This window comes from Nesoenas mayeri, assembly GCF_963082525.1.
Source record: "Nesoenas mayeri genome assembly, chromosome: 8".
Classification (NCBI taxonomy): domain Eukaryota; kingdom Metazoa; phylum Chordata; class Aves; order Columbiformes; family Columbidae; genus Nesoenas; species Nesoenas mayeri.
Genome location: NC_137554.1, coordinates 19,629,293 through 19,649,622, shown reverse-complemented (window position 1 = coordinate 19,649,622; position 20,330 = coordinate 19,629,293). Strand labels below are relative to the sequence as shown.

Below are 20,330 nucleotides of genomic sequence, written 5' to 3'. Positions count from 1 at the left end.
TGGCCCAAAGTGCGCTACTGAGCACGTTTATTGTCCTGAAAAGTGTTTTTCAGGGCTGTTCTATTTTATAGGGAGTATTTCTTCAAGCTGAATTGGCAGAAATCAAGCTGGTCCTGGGGTAAAAAAATCTCAAAGCTCAGGTTGCTCTTCCAGGGGCATGCAGTTTGTAACATTTTTCCCATGTCTTTCTCCCTTTGCTTAGTTCATTTGGGTGAGCTGAATTAATCTGTGTTACATGAGGAGGCATGTTCCTGGCTTTGAGCTGGGGAGATCCCTATTCCCCGTGGTGTACCTGAGCATCTTTCCTACCCCCAGCTCGCTTGTGAGGCAAAGCTAGGAACTGGTAGCTCCAGAGAGCCCTTATGGTTTCTCCTTTATGGCAGTGAGCAGCATGTCTAGAAGAGTGTGCTCCAGACAGAGATGAACCTGGTCCCTCCTGCCAGCCCTTGTGGTGAGACAGAAGGGAGGGTTTGTTCCTGATGACTCTGTTCCCTGTGTTTTTGCAGGAATCTAACCAGCAAGCCGAAGCCCAGGAAGCTGAACTTCCCACACCAGATGTGTTCGTCGAGAAGCTCCCACCCAGTGGGAAGATCACGAAGACAGAGTCCCTCATTATCCCGTCCACCAGGTAGAGTGGTAACGCAGCCCTGCCCCTGTTGCAAGGCTGCTCGGGAAGTCACAGACAGCTTGCTAGCATTTGTTCAGGGTGGCCTTAAGCCACAGACTGCAAGGAGACCCTCCTTGTGTTCAGGCACTGAAGTAATGGATCTTGAGTACTTCATAAATGAATGCTCAGAATCCTGAAGGGCAGCACTGCTCTAAGATTTCTTGTGTCTTCTGTGTTGTAACCATTTCATGTCCAAGAAAGTTTTTATAAAACCCTGGAGACGCTTGCTTGAAGATACTGTTGCAAAGTCAAAGTCTGATGCAGATTTTGGCCTTAAATGTGATTGTCAAGTCTAACCTATGTCCTATTAAACTTTCCCAAATAGGGTAGTGAATGTCGGCTTCAGCAACCCCACCATATAGTTCTCCGGTCATTTGCAAGCAAATAGGTGTTCTTTCAAAGAGGTGTTTCTGTGCTGCTTTTGTGTGTGACTGCAGTTTGCATGGCTGGATCCTATTATGCTGGTGTAGCAGTAGCAGGGTGATGTTGTGGGGCTCGGCATGGGCTGTGGAAATCTGCCTGGGACTCCTGGTAACATGTTCTGTAGCTGAACCGTGTGCCCTCCACTATCAAAAGCAGAATTAGTAAGTCTCTAGCTCAGATCTATGTACACAATTCCCCAATGCCTCCACTCACATTGTTGTCAGACTGGGTGATCTGGGATTTGGGAGGTGTACGTCGCTCAGATATGAGCCAGCTCTGGAATGCGAGCACATCTCTCCAGCAGGTCTGAAGGGAAGCAGACGGGACGTCGGGGAAGGAGCACGTCTCTGAAGGAGAGGCAGCCAGTGAGGCCACAGAACGAGAGAGCGAACAGTCTGGACAATGAACGCTCTCCAGACACCCGGCACCACTTACAGGTGTGAAAAAGATTTCTGTCTCTGCGGCCACTTGTAGTTCTTCCTCTTCTCCAACTGCCTCCTGTGGTCCCTTTCCTTGTGGTCCAATTGTTGTCCCTGCTGGAAGGAAACTGGGCCCTGCAGCTTCAGGAAGGAGGGGATTTATGTCTTGGCTGATAGTTTATCTTCCATCCAGTCTGCTGGGTTTTGCCAGCTTGCTGCTTTGTCAGCCTGCCATAAACTAAAAACACTGGAACAGATTGTCATTGTTAGAAATGAACACGGGTGTGTTGAGGAAATTACTCCTTTGAAATAAGGCAAATTGCTAGGGATTGCAAAAGGGGGCTGACGTGCAGAGCATGTATGCCATGCTTTCGTTAGCTGCAGGGCTCACTTAATTCCCTCCTTGGAGACTGTTCCTGGCTTTTATGAATCCAAAATTCCTTGGGCTACTGTTAGCTGATATGAAGTGATATAAGTAAAAGTGCATGGCAGGAGGAGTAATGGCCAACAAAACCAAGCTGGCTGATGCAAGAGCCTGCAGAATAGTGCAGTATTGAAGAAGCCGATGGGTGTCAGTCCCAGCGGCTGGCAGGGCTGCCTGTATGACTTTGGTGACAGGGTGACTGAGCACTGGCCAGGCACGCACAACCACCTCTCATGAACTGCAAGAGCCGGAGCTGATGGCTTAATGATTAGAGCTGACATCTCCTACTGTTCTCTGTGTCTTTATTTCCAGATCCCCAGGAAAACAGTGTATGACCAACTAAATCACATCCTGGTTTCCGATGATCAGCTGCCAGAAAACATTATTCTTGTCAATACTTCTGACTGGCAAGGCCAGGTAAAGGCAGGAGACGTTACCTGAAGCACAGTTCTCCTTCACTGTTCCTCCTCAGGAATGGACAGGCCTTGAGCTCTACCACTAACCAAGTAGGTTCTGCTGCTTGGTTGGAAGAGCAGTGGTGGTGCGTGGGGGCTGGCAGCATACTGAGTGTTCAGTGCCTACAGATTGGATTTCATTTGACCAGGCGATGCTGTGGATCTTGTCAGTCTTTGCCACCTGAGTCTTTCTGCAGAGGTTTTTTTCTCTTCTAGGAAATGCCATTCCGTTTGGTTAGCAGCACTCTGGGAATGGCTAGACACTTGCACTCAAGAGCCTGCCTCTCAGCTGTGGTAGTCTGGGGCAAAGGAAGCAGGGAGGACTGACTGACCTGTGGTTTAGACTCAGATTTCTAGGCACAGGTGGTCAACACAGGAGAAAATATTTCAGGTCAGCTCTGTTGCCTTGCACGCACACTTGTGATTCCTGTCCACAGGTATGTCACCTTATCTTTTCTGAGTTGAGCGATAGTTGTGTTAAGGAGAACCCTGAGCAGTGCCTGCTTATGCTGGCAACATGGGGGAGTTTGTTATGAGTTTGGAACAAATGTTGTTCCTTTCAGAACCGTAGGCTGAGAAAGCAATAAAATACGTATGTAAGATAACCAGTAAACATGCTTGGTGGTTGTCACCAGTAGAACTTATGCCAGGCTTGTGGAGCTATGTTGTCTGTTTTGGCTTTCTGCTTCTGGAAGAAACAGGATCTCATTGTCTGAGAGAGGAAAAATACCAACTGAGCTAGTGGTCCCAGTTTCTCTATACTTGGAAGACAAAGAAGTGCCTTCTAGAGATAGACAGAAAGCATTGTAGGTTGTCTTACAGTAGTTTTAGCACCTTGTGCCTGCAGTATCAGAGGACATGAAGATAATGTTGACTGGGGTGTATAGAGTAGCGGTGCAGAACCTGAAAGTGTGAGATAATTGCTGAGTCTCACAAATATTATGTCCATTCATACCCAAGATGTGTGTTCACTTGTTTCCCATTAGCTGCATGGAGGGGAAAAAGTCCCTCATGAGGAATATGTGTGCTGGTAGCACCCTTCCCTTTTTTAGTACTTGAGGGTGAGTGGAACGTTGCGTTTGTTGAAGTCCTTTTGAAATACAAGATGTAACTGCAGTTCCAGAAGCAGATGAGTAGACAGCATCTGTTTTTACCCAGTGGCCTTCTGCTGCTGCCCTGCTCTCTATGGCCATAAAGCCTCCGCTCTTCTAGAGCTGTTGTTGCCACGCTTTGGATATAGTGTTGGTGTTTGCCAAGAAGGTGCTCCTAGAGGAAGAGCTCTCCTTTGGGTGATACACAAGGATGAGGTATATGGGGAACAGCTGTATCTCTTAAAAATTGGGCATGGGGAGAATGCCCACGGTTGGATGTGAGAATACGTAGGAGGCTGGAGGAGGCAGATTTTCTTCTTTAACAAACTGTACCAAAAAAGGACTATAAAATGTTCTGTTCTCTCCTCTCCTCAGTACCTATCAGATGTCTTGCAAAAGCATACCTTGCCAGTGGTCTGCACATGCTCCTCAGCTGATATTCAGGCAGCTTTCAGCACTATTGTCTCCAGGATACAGAGATAGTAAGTTCTCATCATGCTTGTGTTGCTTGTCAAGTCTCAGCTCCTGTGCTGCAGTGTCCAGGGAGTTTTCCATCCAGTAGCTGAGAAATGCTTCTCCCTTCCAATGATTCTCCCCAATCTACTCTCCTGAAGTCAGAGTTGTGTGGCTCTTCAGCACTTGCCAGCTCTGCAAAGTTATTGCTGTTCTGCTGCATGTGTGAGGATACAAGTCTCCTTCAGTCAACAATGGTGGTTTTAAAAGCTTGTGCTTTGGAGGCTGCCTCGTAGGTCAGATCTAATAAGCAGTAAAACATGCAAATCTAATAGGTAGTTTTTTTCAATAGTTCATGCTCCACCCTCCCACATAATTCCTAGATTAGTTCCTCAAGGCATTCCCTAGATACGTACTGCAGGCTGCAGATACCTTGAGTATGTTCTCTGACACAGCAGTTAGTTGCAATAGTCACATCCTAACCTAGATAGCTGAGTCTAGCTCTTTAGATAATCAAAATGTGTGAAAGGAGGAGCAAGGAGACCAATTAAGAAAGTTACTGAACAATGTTAACATTTTTATTAATAATGTTTTAAGCTGCTGGTAAGCATTGTGATATTGTCTTGTGTATTGAATGAGCTCTCTTGTGCTGTGGCTGTTATTAAACACTGGGTTTTTTTATTTGTTCTGCAATAACTGGTTGGAAGCACAATTGTGAATATGTTTCATCTTTTTCTGTCTAGCTGTAACTGCAATTCACAGCCTCCAAATCCAATTAAAATTGCTGTGGCCGGAGCCCAGAATTACCTCAGTGCTGTATTGAGGCTCTTTGTAGAGCAGCTGTCTCACAAAACCCCAGACTGGCTTGGCTACATGAGATTTTTGATCATCCCTCTAGGTAAATAAGGAGCAATTTTTCTTCACAGAAAGATGAACAGGTTAAATGTGATGTGTTCCCTTGGGACAAGCCCTCCTGGAAGCTTTGCCTAGGTATATGGCTGTGAAATGAGGCACGTGTCATTGTGTCGTGCTTGTGGTGCTGCTCTTGTGTGAGTGAACTTCATCTTTAGGTGCTTGGATGGCAAAGTCTGCTGGTAAACATTTCTTTGAAGCAAGGGGTTGAGTACTTCATCCACATACAGGGAGACTCTTATGTATCTTTTTATCATGGTACAATGAATGCATAGAATAATGTTCTGCAAGCCCTTTTCCTGGCTGAAATATTAAATTCATTGGGCACCATGTTTCCCAAGGTGATAACCATTCTGGCCTCCCTGAGGCCAACACAGAAAATATTAATGGGGATGAGGGTGTGTGCGAAAATTTAAAGACTCTGAAACTGCTGAGACTTCATTTAAATCACATGTATCTTTTGACCTTTCCTTTACATGCTTTTCTCCTTGGGTTTTTCACTCAGTTTTCCAGCACTTTATCTCTGCCCTTCCAGCAGCTCAACAAGCCTGCCTGGCTGGGAAAGTACCCAGCTTGGATCACTGTGCTGGGGGAAGTTGAGTGGACTGATAATAATGTCAGGGGTCATCTTGTAGTCAGAAATGTGAGGAATGTCACAGCGATGAGGCCTGGGAAGCCAAGCGATCACTGGTTCTTGTGGGCAGGAGCATCTAGGCAGTGCCAGTGGTGGTGCCAGAAGCTTGTCTAGTCTGAGACTTGTGGGAACAGGGCTCTTAGGTGATGTAGGCAACAGAAAACTTGAGAAGTACTTTTTCTCAGTGTATTCCAGTCTTCTAGGTTTGGGACCAGCTGATGGCAGTTGCTGTGGAAGTCAAAAGCTGCATCCTGGCACCCTGAACAGTGGGGGGATTTGTAGAAGTCAAATGAAAAAGGTAGAGAGCTGGATCCTTCTGTCAGGAAGGTGTTTAGTTTCCAAAGTGGCTGTCAGGAAGAGGAGAGGGAGCCCTTTAGGGAGTAAAACAAAAACAACAAACAAAAAAATTCTGCAAGGTTAAATGCGCTCTGAATGAGAGTCGGTGTGACCGAGGACTTCGGTCCTCACAGTTCTGAAGCAGTTCCATTATCAAAGTCCTTTGTTCTGTGGTATGTTTTTAATTATCGAAGTTATAAGATTAAAGAACAACCTAAAAGCATGCTGAATTTGTGTTTCACTTTAAAAGAGAGAATATTTTCAAATCATTAAAGACTGTAGGACAGAAAACTCTTCTTCTGAGGCCAGGAGACAGAAATGCCATCTCCCTCCTGCTCAATAAAAGTATAAAGTCAGATCTCCATCCAGGTCTGGAGGCTGGACACACAAACGTTCTGCAAGGAGGTCTTTCCATGCCCATAGAGGAGCCATCAGGCTTATCTAGCACAAGCAGGGACCTGATGCATATGCCTTGTAATCCTTGGACTCTGCCTTCTGTCTTCAATTACAGCCTATCAGTTGAACTTATAGCCCTTCTCCATCGATTAAACAAGCCTCCCTGGGTGTATTTTCCTGGATGGGGACAATTACCTCTTCTCAGTATCACAGAACAGCCATGGTGTGCGAATGGTGTTTGGAGGAAGGGGTCTGTCTCCTCTGGGCAGGGATGACCTGCAGGCAGGGGGAGCTGCTGGGAAAGCTGTTTGCAAAGCTGAGACTGAGATGAAGAACCCTGAGGCCTCTGTGTCTTTCAAGTCATTTATTTCTTCAGCAGTTTCCGAGTCCTGTTTTCTTTGGCCTTTTAGAATTTAATTTGGTGCAGAGGGGAAGAGAGAGGTGTCACTGAAAGATACTAATGGTATTGAAGCAGCCTCCCTCCTAGGAAGTCTATTTGCATGCTCTTGTAGAGATAAGCTGGACTAAACTACTTGGTTATAATTGAAGAAATTTATTTCTGGGATGTCTAGTATAGTTTTGATTTTGGAATTTGATTCCTTAGAGATAAAAACATACCTGCGTTCAGTGCTGGGAAGAACAACTGTCATGTGTTCCTTTCTTTCTTAGGCTCTCATCCAGTGGCCAAGTATCTGGGGTCTGTAGACTATAGATACAACAACTTCTTCCAAGATCTAGCCTGGAGAGATCTGTTCAACAAACTTGAAGCACAGACCACTGGTAAGACCATGTGTCTGTGTCTGGCCTGTATGGGATGAAAGGCTTGAATGAGCAATTTTAGCAAAGGTCAAGCAAATACAAGAGGAAGCAGACAAATGTTTATGTTCCTCTTTTCTCCTCGCTCCAGAAAGTTCCCTTTTCAGATGCTGACCTTTGTATGTCCTCCACATGGTGGTTTGCAAACAGTTGTTGGCTCCCAGAGGCACTCGCAGCCTCTGAGTCACGCTGGTTTTACCTGGCTCTCAGCTTTGTTCTTTGATGTGGAGGTCTTGCTACCAAGTTCAGTACATTGCTTTGTTTGGCCCTTCAGAAAACTGTCCAGCCTAAAAGATTTGGAAAACTGGAAGCTGTGGGAGGATTAACTTCTGTTAGTTATGCATGAGAATGACCTTGACATTTCTGAAATCTACTGGCAGGATCTTTTTAATTAAAAAATAATTTTGTTCTTCACCAGTGTTATAAAGTGGGAGCTGACCTAGGTCAGATCAACAAGTTCGTCTTCTGATCAGAGTCTGTTCTGGGCCAGGATAAAGCCCAGGATAACGCGTGTTAAAGTACTGATTTGCTTAAAAAATTAACGATTACAGTTTTTTCATCCATTCCTTCACGAATGGAAAGAAACAGGAAAGAGGAGGATTTGCATCTGACGTTAAGCGCTATATGAAGGCTTGAGGCTTGACTGAGGAGTGATGCTCTCATAGCAGCATATTCCATAGAGAAATTTCACTAGAAGGAAAAAGCTTTGGAGTTTTTGGAGCACTGTGAGGCTGGGGAGGTTGTGGTTTTAGTGTTGGAATTGCAGAGTGCCTGAGGCTGCCAGGATGCTCCTGGAAGTCCTCTAGCCATGAGAGAAGAGAGAGGCTTCTTCACAGGTGACTGTTCAGAGCCTTTTCCAGCACATGGAAACTGGGATGGACAGGACCCTGGGCAGCCTGTTTGAAGGTGAAGTTCATCCTGCTTGGAGCAGGCGGCTGGACTCCACTTTTCCTTGACTGTAAGCTTGTGGAAGAACAGATGTCTGGAACTGATTTCTTTTAATTCCTTGCTGCACTTGAAAATATAGAAAAATGTCAATACAGACTTTATTTTTCTCATCTGGGTTAGGAATACTTCATTAGCTATAGAAATCCAGCTTGAGAGCCTTGTCTGTTCTTTAGTTGGTTGTATGCTGTAGTTCTTATTTGTCTGCATGCTATGAGGAAAATGCAGCCTGTTTTTGTGCAGTCCAGACTGTGTAGATTCTCCTGTGAAGGCATAAGATCTGGCAAAGAATCATAGTTTTTCACAGTTTGCTGCTCAAATACAAAGAATCTGGGTTAAAATGCCCATTAAGGTATGGAAGTGCCTGGTGAAGATTCACTTGATCTCACAGTTGAGGCTCCTTGCTTGAAACCAAAGAAATATGGAAGGCATTTAGGAAATGTTGTCTTGTCAACTTGAATCAAACACAGTCTTACAAATCTGAAGCGTTCTTGCTGCTACAATTGTGACTTTGTGCTTATCCAACCCTTGTGTGGCTCTCAGGCTTTCCAGTTAACTCAGCAAGGCCGTGGGTTCACTAAGGGATCAGATAACTCAAATGCTGGTGTGAGTAGAGCAGCTGGCCAAGGCCCTGGGAAAGGTGGCTGGGCCCTTGCTTCTGCAGATACCTACAGGAAAGGTGCAAAAAAGCCTCAAGTTGACTCTGAGTAGATACACATTTTCAAAGAAAAGCATTTTAAGAAATAGAAAAGAGCCATAACACTTCAGTCAGTCATGCTGTGTACAGATGTCTATCTAGTGTGCCTTCCAAACGTGTTCACCTCGGTGCTCCTGTAGGGTGTTTGGTTTTGGTCAGGTGGCTTTACCGTGCTCTGGGGTGGGCTGCAGAGCTGCCTTTGGCAGATGCAGTTCAAAAGCAGCTGGCTGGGAACCACCAGCTGCTTGGCTAAGCACATGGGGGACAGTGCTGGTGATGGTCTGAGGTGTCACTTAAAATATTTTCTCTCTTTTGTTGCAGTTTCAGAAACACCTGATGTTGTGTCCCGGATAACGCAATATATAGCAGGGGCAAACTGTGCACACCAGTTGCCCATTGCTGAAGCGATGCTGACATACAAGCAGAAAAGGTAATGTCACTGATGTAACACTGACTTTTCCGAGTGAGCATCAGGTTGAAAGCAAAGTGCTTTTCTCATCAGTCTTAAAATCACTCCAATTATGAACACCTTGAGAGCCTTATGGTAGCCTGCACCAGTGATGTGTGTGCCAAATCTGCAGCAGTGCGGTTCCTTTAAGTGCAGTGATTTCTTTGAAGGTCTGAAAGGCTTGGGCAAGTGGCAGCTATGCAGGATTGGGGATGGACAGCTTGTATCTGCCTAGGTTATGGAGATCTCTTACCACAGAGACCTTAGGTCTGCAGCATTTTCCCCCAGAGTAACTTCCGTGACACCTGGCTTCTTTTACATGGGTATTGAGAGAACTGAAGCCCTTTTCTTTTGGAGTGTAAATAGGAGAGCTTCTCAGAGGAGAGACAAAATCCTTGTTGATTGGCAGTTGCAGGACTCCCCAGGACTCATACTGGCGAGGTCTGACATTCACCAGGTTTTATTTCAGCTTCTCTTAAGGGATGAGCAGCCTGTAGGAGGGAGAACTCGGATCTGAAAACGAGATTCAGAAGGAGGTACAGCCTCATGTGGCTGTGGTCCAGGAAGAAGAGTAACTGTCACTGAACGGTAGAGATCTGTTGTTTCTGAAGCACAGAGGAGAATAATAGACTTCAGTAGAATCCAACTCACATCCCAATAATTTCTGAGAGCAGGACAAACACTCAGCTCGTGTGATTTTTCTCTGTTAGGGACTAGCAATCCCCTATGAGGCATGGATGATGCTAGTTGTTAATTACTGCCATCCCATGTTACATCTGATCTTTCATTTTTGGTCCATTAACATCCCTTATTGGTGCCTCCTTTGCGTAAGAACTGAGATGGATTAAAGGTGTAGGTAGAATCACTTCTTTTCATAGGATCACTGAATCATTTTGATTGGAAAAGACCTTTTTTTGCTCTTTTTGGAGATGTTCATTGTATGTTGTTTTTTCATTCTGGTGCCTGCTCTACATTATCTTGCAGAAATGATTCAGTAGAATTTAACCCATTCTTCATGCTCTCATAGGGAAAGTATTTCCAGACTGACTAGTCCACTAAAAAGAGTGCACCCTCTTCATGTGTTTATGAACTCCTGTAATGTTAACCTGATCAAGGTGAAGTTTGGAGAGCGACAGGGTACATGAAGCTCTTAGCTCCAATCTTTTATTTTGTTTTTGGGGTTCAGACTCCCCTAGTGCAGCGTGAACCCGGCTGCCTTGCCCTTTCTCCATACCCGTCAGTTCCTGGCTTCTGTGCTGGTTTCTGTTGCCTTCTCCATTTTGTTACAGTTCATTTTTGTCATTAACACACATTTAATCATGTTGAGTTTCTAATGTGCCCAGAAAGATCAATTTGGTGTTTTGTTGAAAAACATCTTGAATGTACTTCAGCAACATGCCCTTGCCCCCCCTGGCAGCATGCGTGACCACTTACCAAGCTGGTCTGATCCATTTGGACTTAGCGGTGCCATACCTCAAGCTGTTGATGGGTTTCCATCAGACTGAAACCCTGCAGAAGGTCACTTGGAAGAGAGATTGCTGAGACTTTTATTCAGACTCATGGCATAGCCTGTAGACTCTTAGTATCTCTGTGTCCACTTTAAAATAACTTCTACTTTCAGCTGAGCACCCCATCAGCAAAACGGAGAGTGAGTTAGAGGAACAAGCTATCCCGTGGAGTAACAGGCAGCTATGTCCCCGTGTGGCTTTTTCTAGAAATGCAGCTCTCTGTTGTTGGCAGCAACTTAGGGAGGGTATTGTGAAAAACAACACAGAAATTGTGTTTCCGTTACTGCTACCTAAATGAATGCGTCACTTTGTAAGTATGATAACGTATTTATCTTTTTCTTTGGTTGCTTTCTCAAAAGGAAAAAGAGCTTTCATTTTGACTTTACCTTAAGGTATCCATTCCTTTTAGGTTCCCTCTCCCATCTCCTATCTCTCTTTCCCCATGAACTGGTCTTTTGTGCCTTGTTTAACAGTTCCTGCAGGTCTGGGGTGCACAGTTTGTACTTTAGGTTAAATTCTGCTCGCTGCTTTGAAATGATGGCATCTGCTGGCAGAACGCATTGTTGACAGTGAGGCTCTGCCTTTGCACCACACATATGGGTTCCCAGGTTGTAGACTGAATGAGAATTAAGGGGTTAGTGAGAGAGTAGCTCTGAGCAGTAAAACACAGAGAAGATTCTTCTTGTTATTTTTTTTATCTTCCCTTCCTAGCCATTTTAGGATATAGTGTAGCTCCAAAAGGATCAGAGCTGAGCAAAGGCTCTTCAGTTCCCATCTGCTGGAGCTGGAGTGCTGTAGGTGGCACTCAGTGGCTCGGGGTTGTGTTCAGCTCTGCAGTACCCAAGTGCAGACCAGCAAATCTTCTCCCTGTAATCACAAAATTGAGGACTAGCCTCTTACCAGCAGGCTATCCCAAACGTATGAGACTTTTCTGAGCTTAAGACAAGACATGTATGCTAGCAGTGGAGTTGTGCTCCATGAGCTGCCTCCGAGGCCCCCCTGCTCTGCAGGGTTCCCTGCTTCAAATGGTATGATTATTGGACATCATTATTTTGTCATCAGTTCACAAAGTTACTGCAGCTCCCTCAAGGCCAGAGGCGAATGCGTTCTCCAAGACCAGCTTTCAAGGCAGCGGTCCATGTATAAACAGCAGTGCTACCTACAAATTCATTGTGAGACAAGTCTCCCAGCACCTTTGCATTTGCTCTGTTAAACAAGCCCCAGTGGTCCAAGGAAAGCCAAGCCAGTCTCTAGGATGTAGCTGTATGTGATGAGCTGCTTTATAACTTCATTGCCAGCCATCCCTATTTTGACTTACCTCCGCTCTCCTTCCTGTCCCCTTGTTCTGTTTGTCATGCCGCAAGGTTGGCGCATGTACTGCCTGTGATGGGCTGCAGTGGTGCGAAAGCTTTGTCCCATGTTGGAGCATCTGCTGACTTAACCTGAAATCAGAGGGGTTGGTGGTGAGGAGGGGGTTCAGGAAGGAAATGAATTGACATTTCAACTCCTCCCCATTACACTGGGTGACTGACTTTGTGAGCACTGGGAGAATTAGTGGTTAGTGAATTGTCAAAAACCATTGCAGTCCAGGCAACACCTGCGGAGCTGAGACCGTGGTGGCAGAGGTGGGCCTTTCGCCAGGAGGGGTGTATCATCGATAGTGGTATCTCTGCGTTGCTTTCTTGAATGAAGCCCTGCAGTATATGAGATCTGAGACGTGGCAGACGCCCATTCCCAGTGTAGCTGGATTGCTGATCAGTTCTGTGAACCTGGGCTGCTGTCACCCACTGTAATTCAGTGTGCAGCACAGCTCTTGCCTTGTGGCTTCTGGGTAGCCCTTGCATGGGTCTGGGATGCAGCTTGGCTCTTGGAAATAAAAGCATCACTTGTGTGTCAGGGTGAGGACTGGGTCATTTTCTGCCATGTTACACATTTACCAGAGGCTCTTCACTCTTGTGTTGTAGAGCGCTTGCCCATCTCTTGCTCCCTGGAGTATGAGTGCCTTGGGTTGGAGGGTTCCTGGGCAATAGGAAGCAGGGTCAGCGCTGTTTTCTGCCTGCTGCCTGTCTCTGAGGCTCCGGAGGGCAGTGTCTGGGCAGAGTCCAGGTCGTTTCCCTGAGTGCTGCTTCTAAAACACAGCCTGCAGTGGATGCTGAACACAAATACAGCTGATGAAGATGGACCTGGTGCATCTTCCGGCTCAGCAGTGCCCATGTCATCTGGCTGGTTGCTGCATGAACCTCCTCAGGCAGCTGTTGGGAACGTGACAGGAGTTGACTTGTGCCCCTTGCCTGGCAGAGCAGCACAGCAGAGAGGAGTTGAGGCTCAAGAAATGCTGGATGTCCTGTGGAATGTGCCCATGGAGGGTGCTGGAGGGGAGTTTTGGGGAGAGCAGAGAGGCAACTCTTCTGATGTGTCTTGGGGACTTGGAGTTGCTTTGTCCCTTTGTTTTGACCACTGGAGACTTAGTGGAACAAGGACAGCATTAGCCAGCAGACAGCTGCAGTTGCCCAGTGGGAAGGACAGATGCTTCATAACAAAGATGAACCGTGGAGAGCTGTTGGTGGTACCTGGCCTGAGATGGCTTAGAGGCCTGCTAGTCCTTCAGTGATAAAAGTCTCCTTTTTCCTGTTTTTCCCCTGTGGGACTTGCCTGGAATAAAAGTAGTATCTGAGACCCTCCTGCTAGGAAATCACAGCAGTTTAGCTTCATTTTAATCTGGTTTGGTTTGTTTAAGTTTTAAATGAAATCTTACTAAAAGGCCAATAACTGGCATAACTGCTCTAAGAGTTTATTCAGTCCCTCTTACTGTAATCACAGAATGGTTTAGGGTGGAAGAGACCTTAAAGATCATCTAATTCAAACCCCCCTGCCGTGGACAGGGACACCTGCCACTAGACCGGGTTGCTCAAAGCCCTGTTCAAACTGGCCTTGAAACACTTGAGTGCTTTGCCCCAGAAGTGACATTATTCCTTCCCTTTGCCAGGTGGGTGACTCCTGGTGATGTGGCTTCTTCTACTTTCTAAGAGTCTAAAACCATGTAAATCTGTCTGTATGTCTTTGTTCAATCAAAATTAATTTAGTGGAGAAGGGAGGGAGCCTGCAAGTCCATTTCTGATCAGTTTACCTTTGAAGGACTGATTGCAGGTAGATGGATTTTGCCCAAGCAAAAATAGTAATTGGACAACTCCCCATTCCAGGTAAAGATTTTCTTTCTAGTCTTTCTACATAGGTCTGTTTTTTGTTTTCCCTCAGATTCCCCTCACCCCTCCACTCCTCCCCCCAGGATTACGGGAGTGAAGGGTCAGTAACACTCTTGAAAACCACAAACCAGGGTCAGGTCTGGCTTTAAATTATAGCTGAGAATACCGGGACCTTCAGAAATCCTATGGATACAACCAACACCTAGGACATTGCTATGGGGGTAAAACCTCTGCAGCCTAGGAATCTGTGCAGCCCAGGTAATATGGGGCAGCTGCCTTTCCAGGATGGGGATATTTTCATTACAGGGCTGTGGTAGGAGGAATAGAAGAGACGGTAACCAAGGTGAAAGCATTCTTTCTGGATTAATATTTTGGGATCCTAAAGGACAAGAACTGGGAAAGAGCATGAAAGAGGAAGTGGAGAAAAAACATGATCATCTCATCTTCCCTTTCATCCACGTGAAGAGCAGCTGTTCTGATAAGCTGCATTTTCAGAGGCACATGTGCAAGACCAGGTTTCCCAAGAGGACATGTGACAGGACAGGACTAGCCGAGTTGACATCCAGCTGGATTGCTTCAGGAACAGTCTGTGCATCATTGTCAGCTGTGATAAATGGTGACTGAAGCAAATGATTTATTTCAGAACTGCCCGTGAGCTCTTCTCAGTGGGAATCTGAGCTCCCGAGGGGAATAAGAATGACTTTCCTGCTGAAATTGGGCATGGTTTGTTTTTGGAGAGCTTGGAGAAAAGCCATCCAGTAGCTGAAAGACAACAAGGTGACTATTGTGCTTCCCTCACTTGGTCAGCAGGACTTGCTTCTGCCTGATTCTCAGCCCATGGAGCTGAAGAAATGAGAAGAAAGCTGAGCCTCTGTTCTATGTTTCTACCGACAGCTTTGTGGGTTTCTCATTTCCCTTTGCAAAACTGGAGCTGGAAATGTCATGTTAATAGGAGACTTATTTGCTGGGGGCCTGCAGCTGTGTTTGGATGTGACCTCTCTGGCTTCTAACACAGAAGTCAGGGACTTGTTGCTGTTTGCTTTGGGGGAAGAATGAAGGTGCAGTGCCTGGAGTTGTGAGGTAGGAAGGGAGCAAAGCCCCTGGCTTTGCCTTAGAGATGAATAAATAAGGCTGAGCCAAAACGAGTGGCTATTTGCAAAAGTGCACTCTGCTTTGAATCAAGAGGGAGCTCTGGCTGAGTTGTGGTAGCTGCAGTTCTGTGTCATTCTTTCCATAGGGCTTAGAGGAACCTGTCCAGCCCATGCTAATCACAGTGGTTGGCAACCTTTGTGCATCTGTGCTGGAAATGGCACAGAAATAACTGCTTTCCTGAAGTGTTTTGCTGCACCCAGCATTTCTGGATGAAGGCAATGCTGGATGGTTTTTCTCTAAAGGTTGCGATGCTCTGAAGGATGCACAAAAAGAGAAACATGAGAAATCTTGGTGTTTGTCTGCTTCCTGCCTGTTTCTTGTGCTTGGCCACTGAGGAACGTGGTGTGTCTTGCCCCTGCGGTCACTTCCACTGTTGAGCTGTAATTCGTCCGAACGTGTGGTCACGTTCCTGCAGTCCTCTCCTTGTGCTGTGGATCCATCTTTATCTCTGTTGCCCTTGAAGGGAGCAGGGGCTCTGCAGGCCCTCCCAGCCTGCCTTCCTCCTCACTCAGCTCTTCTGCCTCTTGTCTTTGTTGCGTCTCTCCCTAATTCCTGCTGGGTTTGCTTCTGGCCTTGGTTCCTGGCCCTTGTCCAGCCTCTGACTTCTGAATCCTGGGCAGGGCCAGAGCAGGAGGGGCTGATGCCTTCCTGCTTTCAAAATGTGTACGGTGTTGTCTTCAGCTGTTTCTGGGACATGGTGTGCGTTTGGTTTGGTTTAGCATTTGCCATTCTCAAGTTGGCGTCCTGATCCTACCTGCTGTGCTCTGGTGACCACCTCTCCAGTGTGCCTGTCCAAAGGACTGCAAGCTCCCCGTGCAGGGAACACGTATCTGTGTGCGTGTCCGTGTGTGTGTATGTACTTGCTAGTGCTCCACAAATAACCACGTGTCACGGCTTGTAACCCCGCGGCAGGCGAACTGCTTTAGCGGTGCTGGAATGTGCAAAGGTATAGCACATGACTCCAAAGGTGGGACGCGCGGAGGCCATGCGTGCAGAGCGCTTCAGGTACTAGTAAGTAACGCACAGTTCTCCGTGTTGTGGTGGCACATTTCCTCGTAGTAGGAGGTTCGTGTGTCTGTAATGACTGCCATGCCATTAAAGCATGTTTCTCTGTCAAGCGTGAGGGAGGGAGGAAGAGCCCCTTCCCCCAAGAGATGTGCCGGCAGCTGCGTGCTCTTCCCCACCCCTGCAGATTCTTAGCGTGCTGGCAGGGGGCCTTGAGGAGACATTGGACTGGCGCTTGCATACTGTCCGTCCCTGCTGCATGCTTGAATGCAACATAGAGAGTGAGTATTGTGTCCGGTGTGGAAGCAAGCTGCTAACAACTCTCTTCTCTTTGCCTTTAGCCCTGATGAAGAATCTTCGCAGAAGTTCATTCCCTTTGTTGGGGTGAGTGTTATCGCAGTTACAGCTGGAATACGTCCACAAGTGTTAACTCAAACTTACGTGGTTTCTGGGGTAGAAGAGGAGCATTGGGTGCTCTGCCAGCATGAGCATTTAATGGTTGGATGCAACAGCCTGGTACAGAAGCAAACCTCTAAGATGCCTCAACAAGCTACAGGGTGTGTTTTACTTTCCGGGCAGCGCTGTGCTGCATTCCTGCCAGCACTGAAGCAAGAACCATAGCCTTGCTGTTGCCTTGTTCATTCCATGCAGAGAGGAAACTGTGATGCTGAAGTACTCTGATCCACAACCTGTCTTTGATGCGGACCAAAGCACCTAGTTGGTGAGGAATTGTTGCTGGACCACATGTGAAGGAAGGTGGTGTGTTCCTAGAAACCTGATCTCAGGGTTGCTATGCCCAGCATTGCCCTAGGTGATTGATTTGGCCAAATTTGCTATTCCAGTGTCAGTCTTCTGTGTGCTTGTCATGAATGGTCTTCAGTCCTTTTAATATCCCGTCCACTCCAGGGAAGTGGAGAGTACATCCCACCAGGGAGATCATTTTATACCACTTTTAAGTTTGAGTCTGGGGCAGTAGTTATATAATCAATTTTTATTATGTGAATATGTATTTGGATAGTAGTCCCTGGATTTTCTTCCTGTCCTTATCTTGAAATGTTCCCAGCTCAGGTGGCCAAGCCTAGAGTGTCTAGGCAGAGGTGTGTTTGTGCTTCTGTCAGTGTAGCTTGTGCACTGGGTACCTTTTCTAGTTTCCTTCCCCTTATTTGATCACACTCTTCAATTCATCAAGCTTTAGGTATAAAGTTGTTGACCTGTGGCCAAAAGGAGATCATCCCCTGCCTGCTCTTCAGCTACGGGATGTTCTCTTCACAGTTTTTGCCTGCTCTCCTGTAGCTTCTCTTTCTTATGTGCTGGCTATCTGGTTCTGCCTTCTGTGTTAACCTGACTGGTGTGTGTTCCCATTTGTATCCCTGTCAGTGTGCCAGAGCTAATCTGAAATCCCAAGATGTTTAAAAACTTAAGTCTCTCTTGCCCTCACGCTGACCCTGCTTTCACTCTGCTGTCTCTTCGAAGTCAGAGTCTCTCTCTGCAGTGTTCCTGAGAAGACAATCTGCTTTTGTTTGTTGAAGGAAAGATGTCCTCTGCAAAAGCAGACAGACACATCTTTTGTTCCCTGCTGATGAGCTTTTCTGTGATCTTGTCCCTCCCATGAGCTGCAATTGCTGGTGAAGAACTGTTATGAAGCAGCTGTTTCACCTTTCCCAATAGCATGAAAAGCCCAGAAGGACTTGGAAGCTCCTAGACATGTGTCATTGCAGCTGTTGAGTGCTGCAAAGCTTTTCTTTGGGTCTAGTTTAACTCAGTGCTGTGTGCAAGCAAGTGAGGCTCAGAGTGTTTGTCCAGTTGCTCTAAAAAGATTGTTGCCCTGACATTAGCAATTCCAGTCTGGATTTGATTGTCTGAAAGTGGGAAGAGTGAACATCTCTGAGTACTTAATGCTGCCAAAACACAAAAATACTTGCCTTGAAAGAAAAGGCTGACTTTATGTCAGCTGGTGGTGAAGACCAAATCAGTGCTGCTCATTCTTGCTTCTGAAGTGTTCCAGACACAGTGGTTCCCCATGAGACACATCTGAAGAGCCTCTGAAAGGCTAGTTGCAGGTGTCTTGTAAATTCTGAGACTGAACATAAGCACAAAAGCCCCTTCCCTCAGCTGCAGCCTGCTTGGAGCTGTTGGCCAAGGAAGAGAGGGAGCCAGCAACATTTGGGTTTGCGATTCCTGATGTTGACTGGACTCGATTGGCTTTTAGGGTGCAAAACCTGATGTTCTGCAGCTGGGTTGCGCAGTCTTTGACCCAGCAACTAGCAGGTCAGTGCTGTGCTGCTCAGCCGGGCTCTGACGTGAAGGGAGCCTCGGCCCCACAAAGAGCTGGGGTGGCGGGGCTGTGTGGTGGTGTGCCTGCCTTGTACTGGCAGCCAGGTGCCAGGGTTGTTAATAAGATGCACCTCCTTCCTGAAGGAAAAGGAGTCTGGCTGCCGCAGTGTTCCAGTGCAGAGGCCTTGTTGGGACTGCAGCAGTCTCAGTGCCTCCCTGAGCGGAGAGAAGGGAAAGCATTTAACCTTGTCTGCCTCCCATGTATCTGAACTTGAGCCTCTTCAGTCAACGAGCAAGGGGCAAAAAGGCCAGAGAAGATGTCCTGTCTGGCTTGCAGATCAAGGTGGCTGTAGGCAGGTTTCTGTAGTGCTTGTTCTTCCCCAAGCTCCTCTGCCTCTCATCCTCTTGCTCACAGCTAGTTATGGTCTGTGAAACATCCTGTTGGTGTTTAACACATACAGCATGTATGGCTGCTGAATGCCAGAGCCTGATTTGTTACCCTTTGGATAGAGACTGGCCAAATGGAGCTGCAGCCACCCTCTCCCAAGCCAGTGTCCCCTCAGGAAGCTTCTGCACACATGGCCGAGCTCACAATGGCTTTTCCAAGACTGGAGCTAGCAGGGAATCCACCAGCGCCTGACAACTCTAAGATCTGCTGTTGAGCATACACCTCTCCCACTCCAAACTGTGCAAAGTTTTGTGCTTCTAACAATTAGGTCTTTTTTCTTGATCCCATAGCACGGAAATAATGCTCCCTAGAGATGTGGTCTAGACATGGTCATGTCTGAACTTAATGATCTGTTTTCAAACCGAATAGACTATGTGACATAATTTCTCATCCTAAAGCAAGTGTTACTGACTTGAGATCCCTTTGTAGCTCTTTCCCATTTGTCAACATTTATATAGGGTAAACATTAGCCCTGGATGCAAGTTTCTTAAGGACCTTAAGAAGGGTCTCTCCTCTGCAGACTAATGATCCCTGTGCACTCTAGCAGATTACTGCTACAGAAGGTCCCTGCTTTTGTATCACAAAGGGTCGTTTTATCTTTGTAGGCATAGCGTGTTCTTTGGAGCTTGTGTTCGTAGTATGCTCTGTTCCACAAATTACTGCCAGTGGCTTTTTTCATTAACCTGAATGTACTAGCTGGTGGTTGGCCATATTGGAACATGTTTGTATCCTTTTTATAGTGCGATATGGATCATTCTGACCTGTCCATGTGGTGGTGTGTCTGTGCCCAGAGGCTTTGCTAGGAGCTTTATATGCTTTGCTGGACACTTCCCTTGCTTGGAGACCAGGAAACTCTGGTCAGAAACTCTACTTCGTTGCTTTTGTGGTTTCCTAACAAACCCCAACTATGCGGCACTTGTGCAGTTAACGCAGTATGTCTGCAATTAGCAGGTGTATCGAAGCAATACTAAAGGGATATTTATGCTCCTTTTTCATCCCTGCCCTCTTTCCACAGACAGGGTAGTTGCCATAGTGTGGGGCTGGTGATGGGCTATTCTGAGTCGTGCAGGTCTGTAACAGCTCCATAGGGTCTGTGCTGGCTTTTGTGAGCTCATACACCACTGAAACCTGCCTGACTCTTAGGAACTCCACTTCTTAACATACTTTAATACTACTCTGACTGCAGGGACAGTGCCGAGAGAGCTGTAGGGATGAGCTTAGTTTAGGGGTTCCCAAAGTTCAGGGGACTCCTGTTTCATCGAGCTCTTCTGTTTTGCCTCCTCTAGGTGGTGAAGGTTGGAATAGTGGAACAATCTTCTGCAACGTCAGGTAACAAGCATCTTGTGTGTGCTTTCTGTGTCGTACAGTTGGTGGGAGCCTGACCTCACAGGCTGAACAAACTTGTCCCTTGCTGATGCCTTAGAGTTTTGTAAGGTGGAATTGGATTTTATTAGCTCCCATTTCCACTGTTTTGACTCCCAGAGCAAGAGGCCTCTCTCAAAGAAAATACTTCTTCTTACTTAACAAGGAGCTTCAGGCCAGCTAAAATTCCCTCACCTTCACCCAGGGAAGCTCCACTTGTGTGCAAACACCGTTTTTTTTGTATGTGTATTTTCAGCAGGGT

General features: G+C 46.6%; 1 protein-coding gene across 6 annotated transcripts in view; it reads left to right on the top strand.

The window, feature by feature from the left end:
* PACS2 (phosphofurin acidic cluster sorting protein 2) overlaps positions 1-20,330 on the top strand; it is a 100,478-nt gene that overhangs the window by 43,782 nt on the left and 36,366 nt on the right. For 3 of the 6 annotated variants that reach the window (XR_013922406.1, XM_080348424.1, XM_080348422.1), the window contains exons 12-20: positions 507-628; positions 1,392-1,527; positions 2,246-2,350; positions 3,855-3,961; positions 4,676-4,830; positions 6,880-6,990; positions 8,990-9,098; positions 16,326-16,368; positions 19,993-20,035. Coding sequence is in view for 5 of the 6 variants with exons in the window: in XM_080348424.1 (XP_080204550.1) it covers positions 507-628; positions 1,392-1,527; positions 2,246-2,350; positions 3,855-3,961; positions 4,676-4,830; positions 6,880-6,990; positions 8,990-9,098; positions 16,326-16,368; positions 19,993-20,035 (931 nt within the window). In the remaining variant the exon portion in view is untranslated. The remainder of the gene's footprint in view (positions 1-506; positions 629-1,391; positions 1,528-2,245; positions 2,351-3,854; positions 3,962-4,675; positions 4,831-6,879; positions 6,991-8,989; positions 9,099-16,325; positions 16,369-19,992; positions 20,036-20,330) is intronic. The other 3 variants (XM_080348425.1, XM_080348423.1, XM_080348426.1) reach the window with 2 other exon arrangements.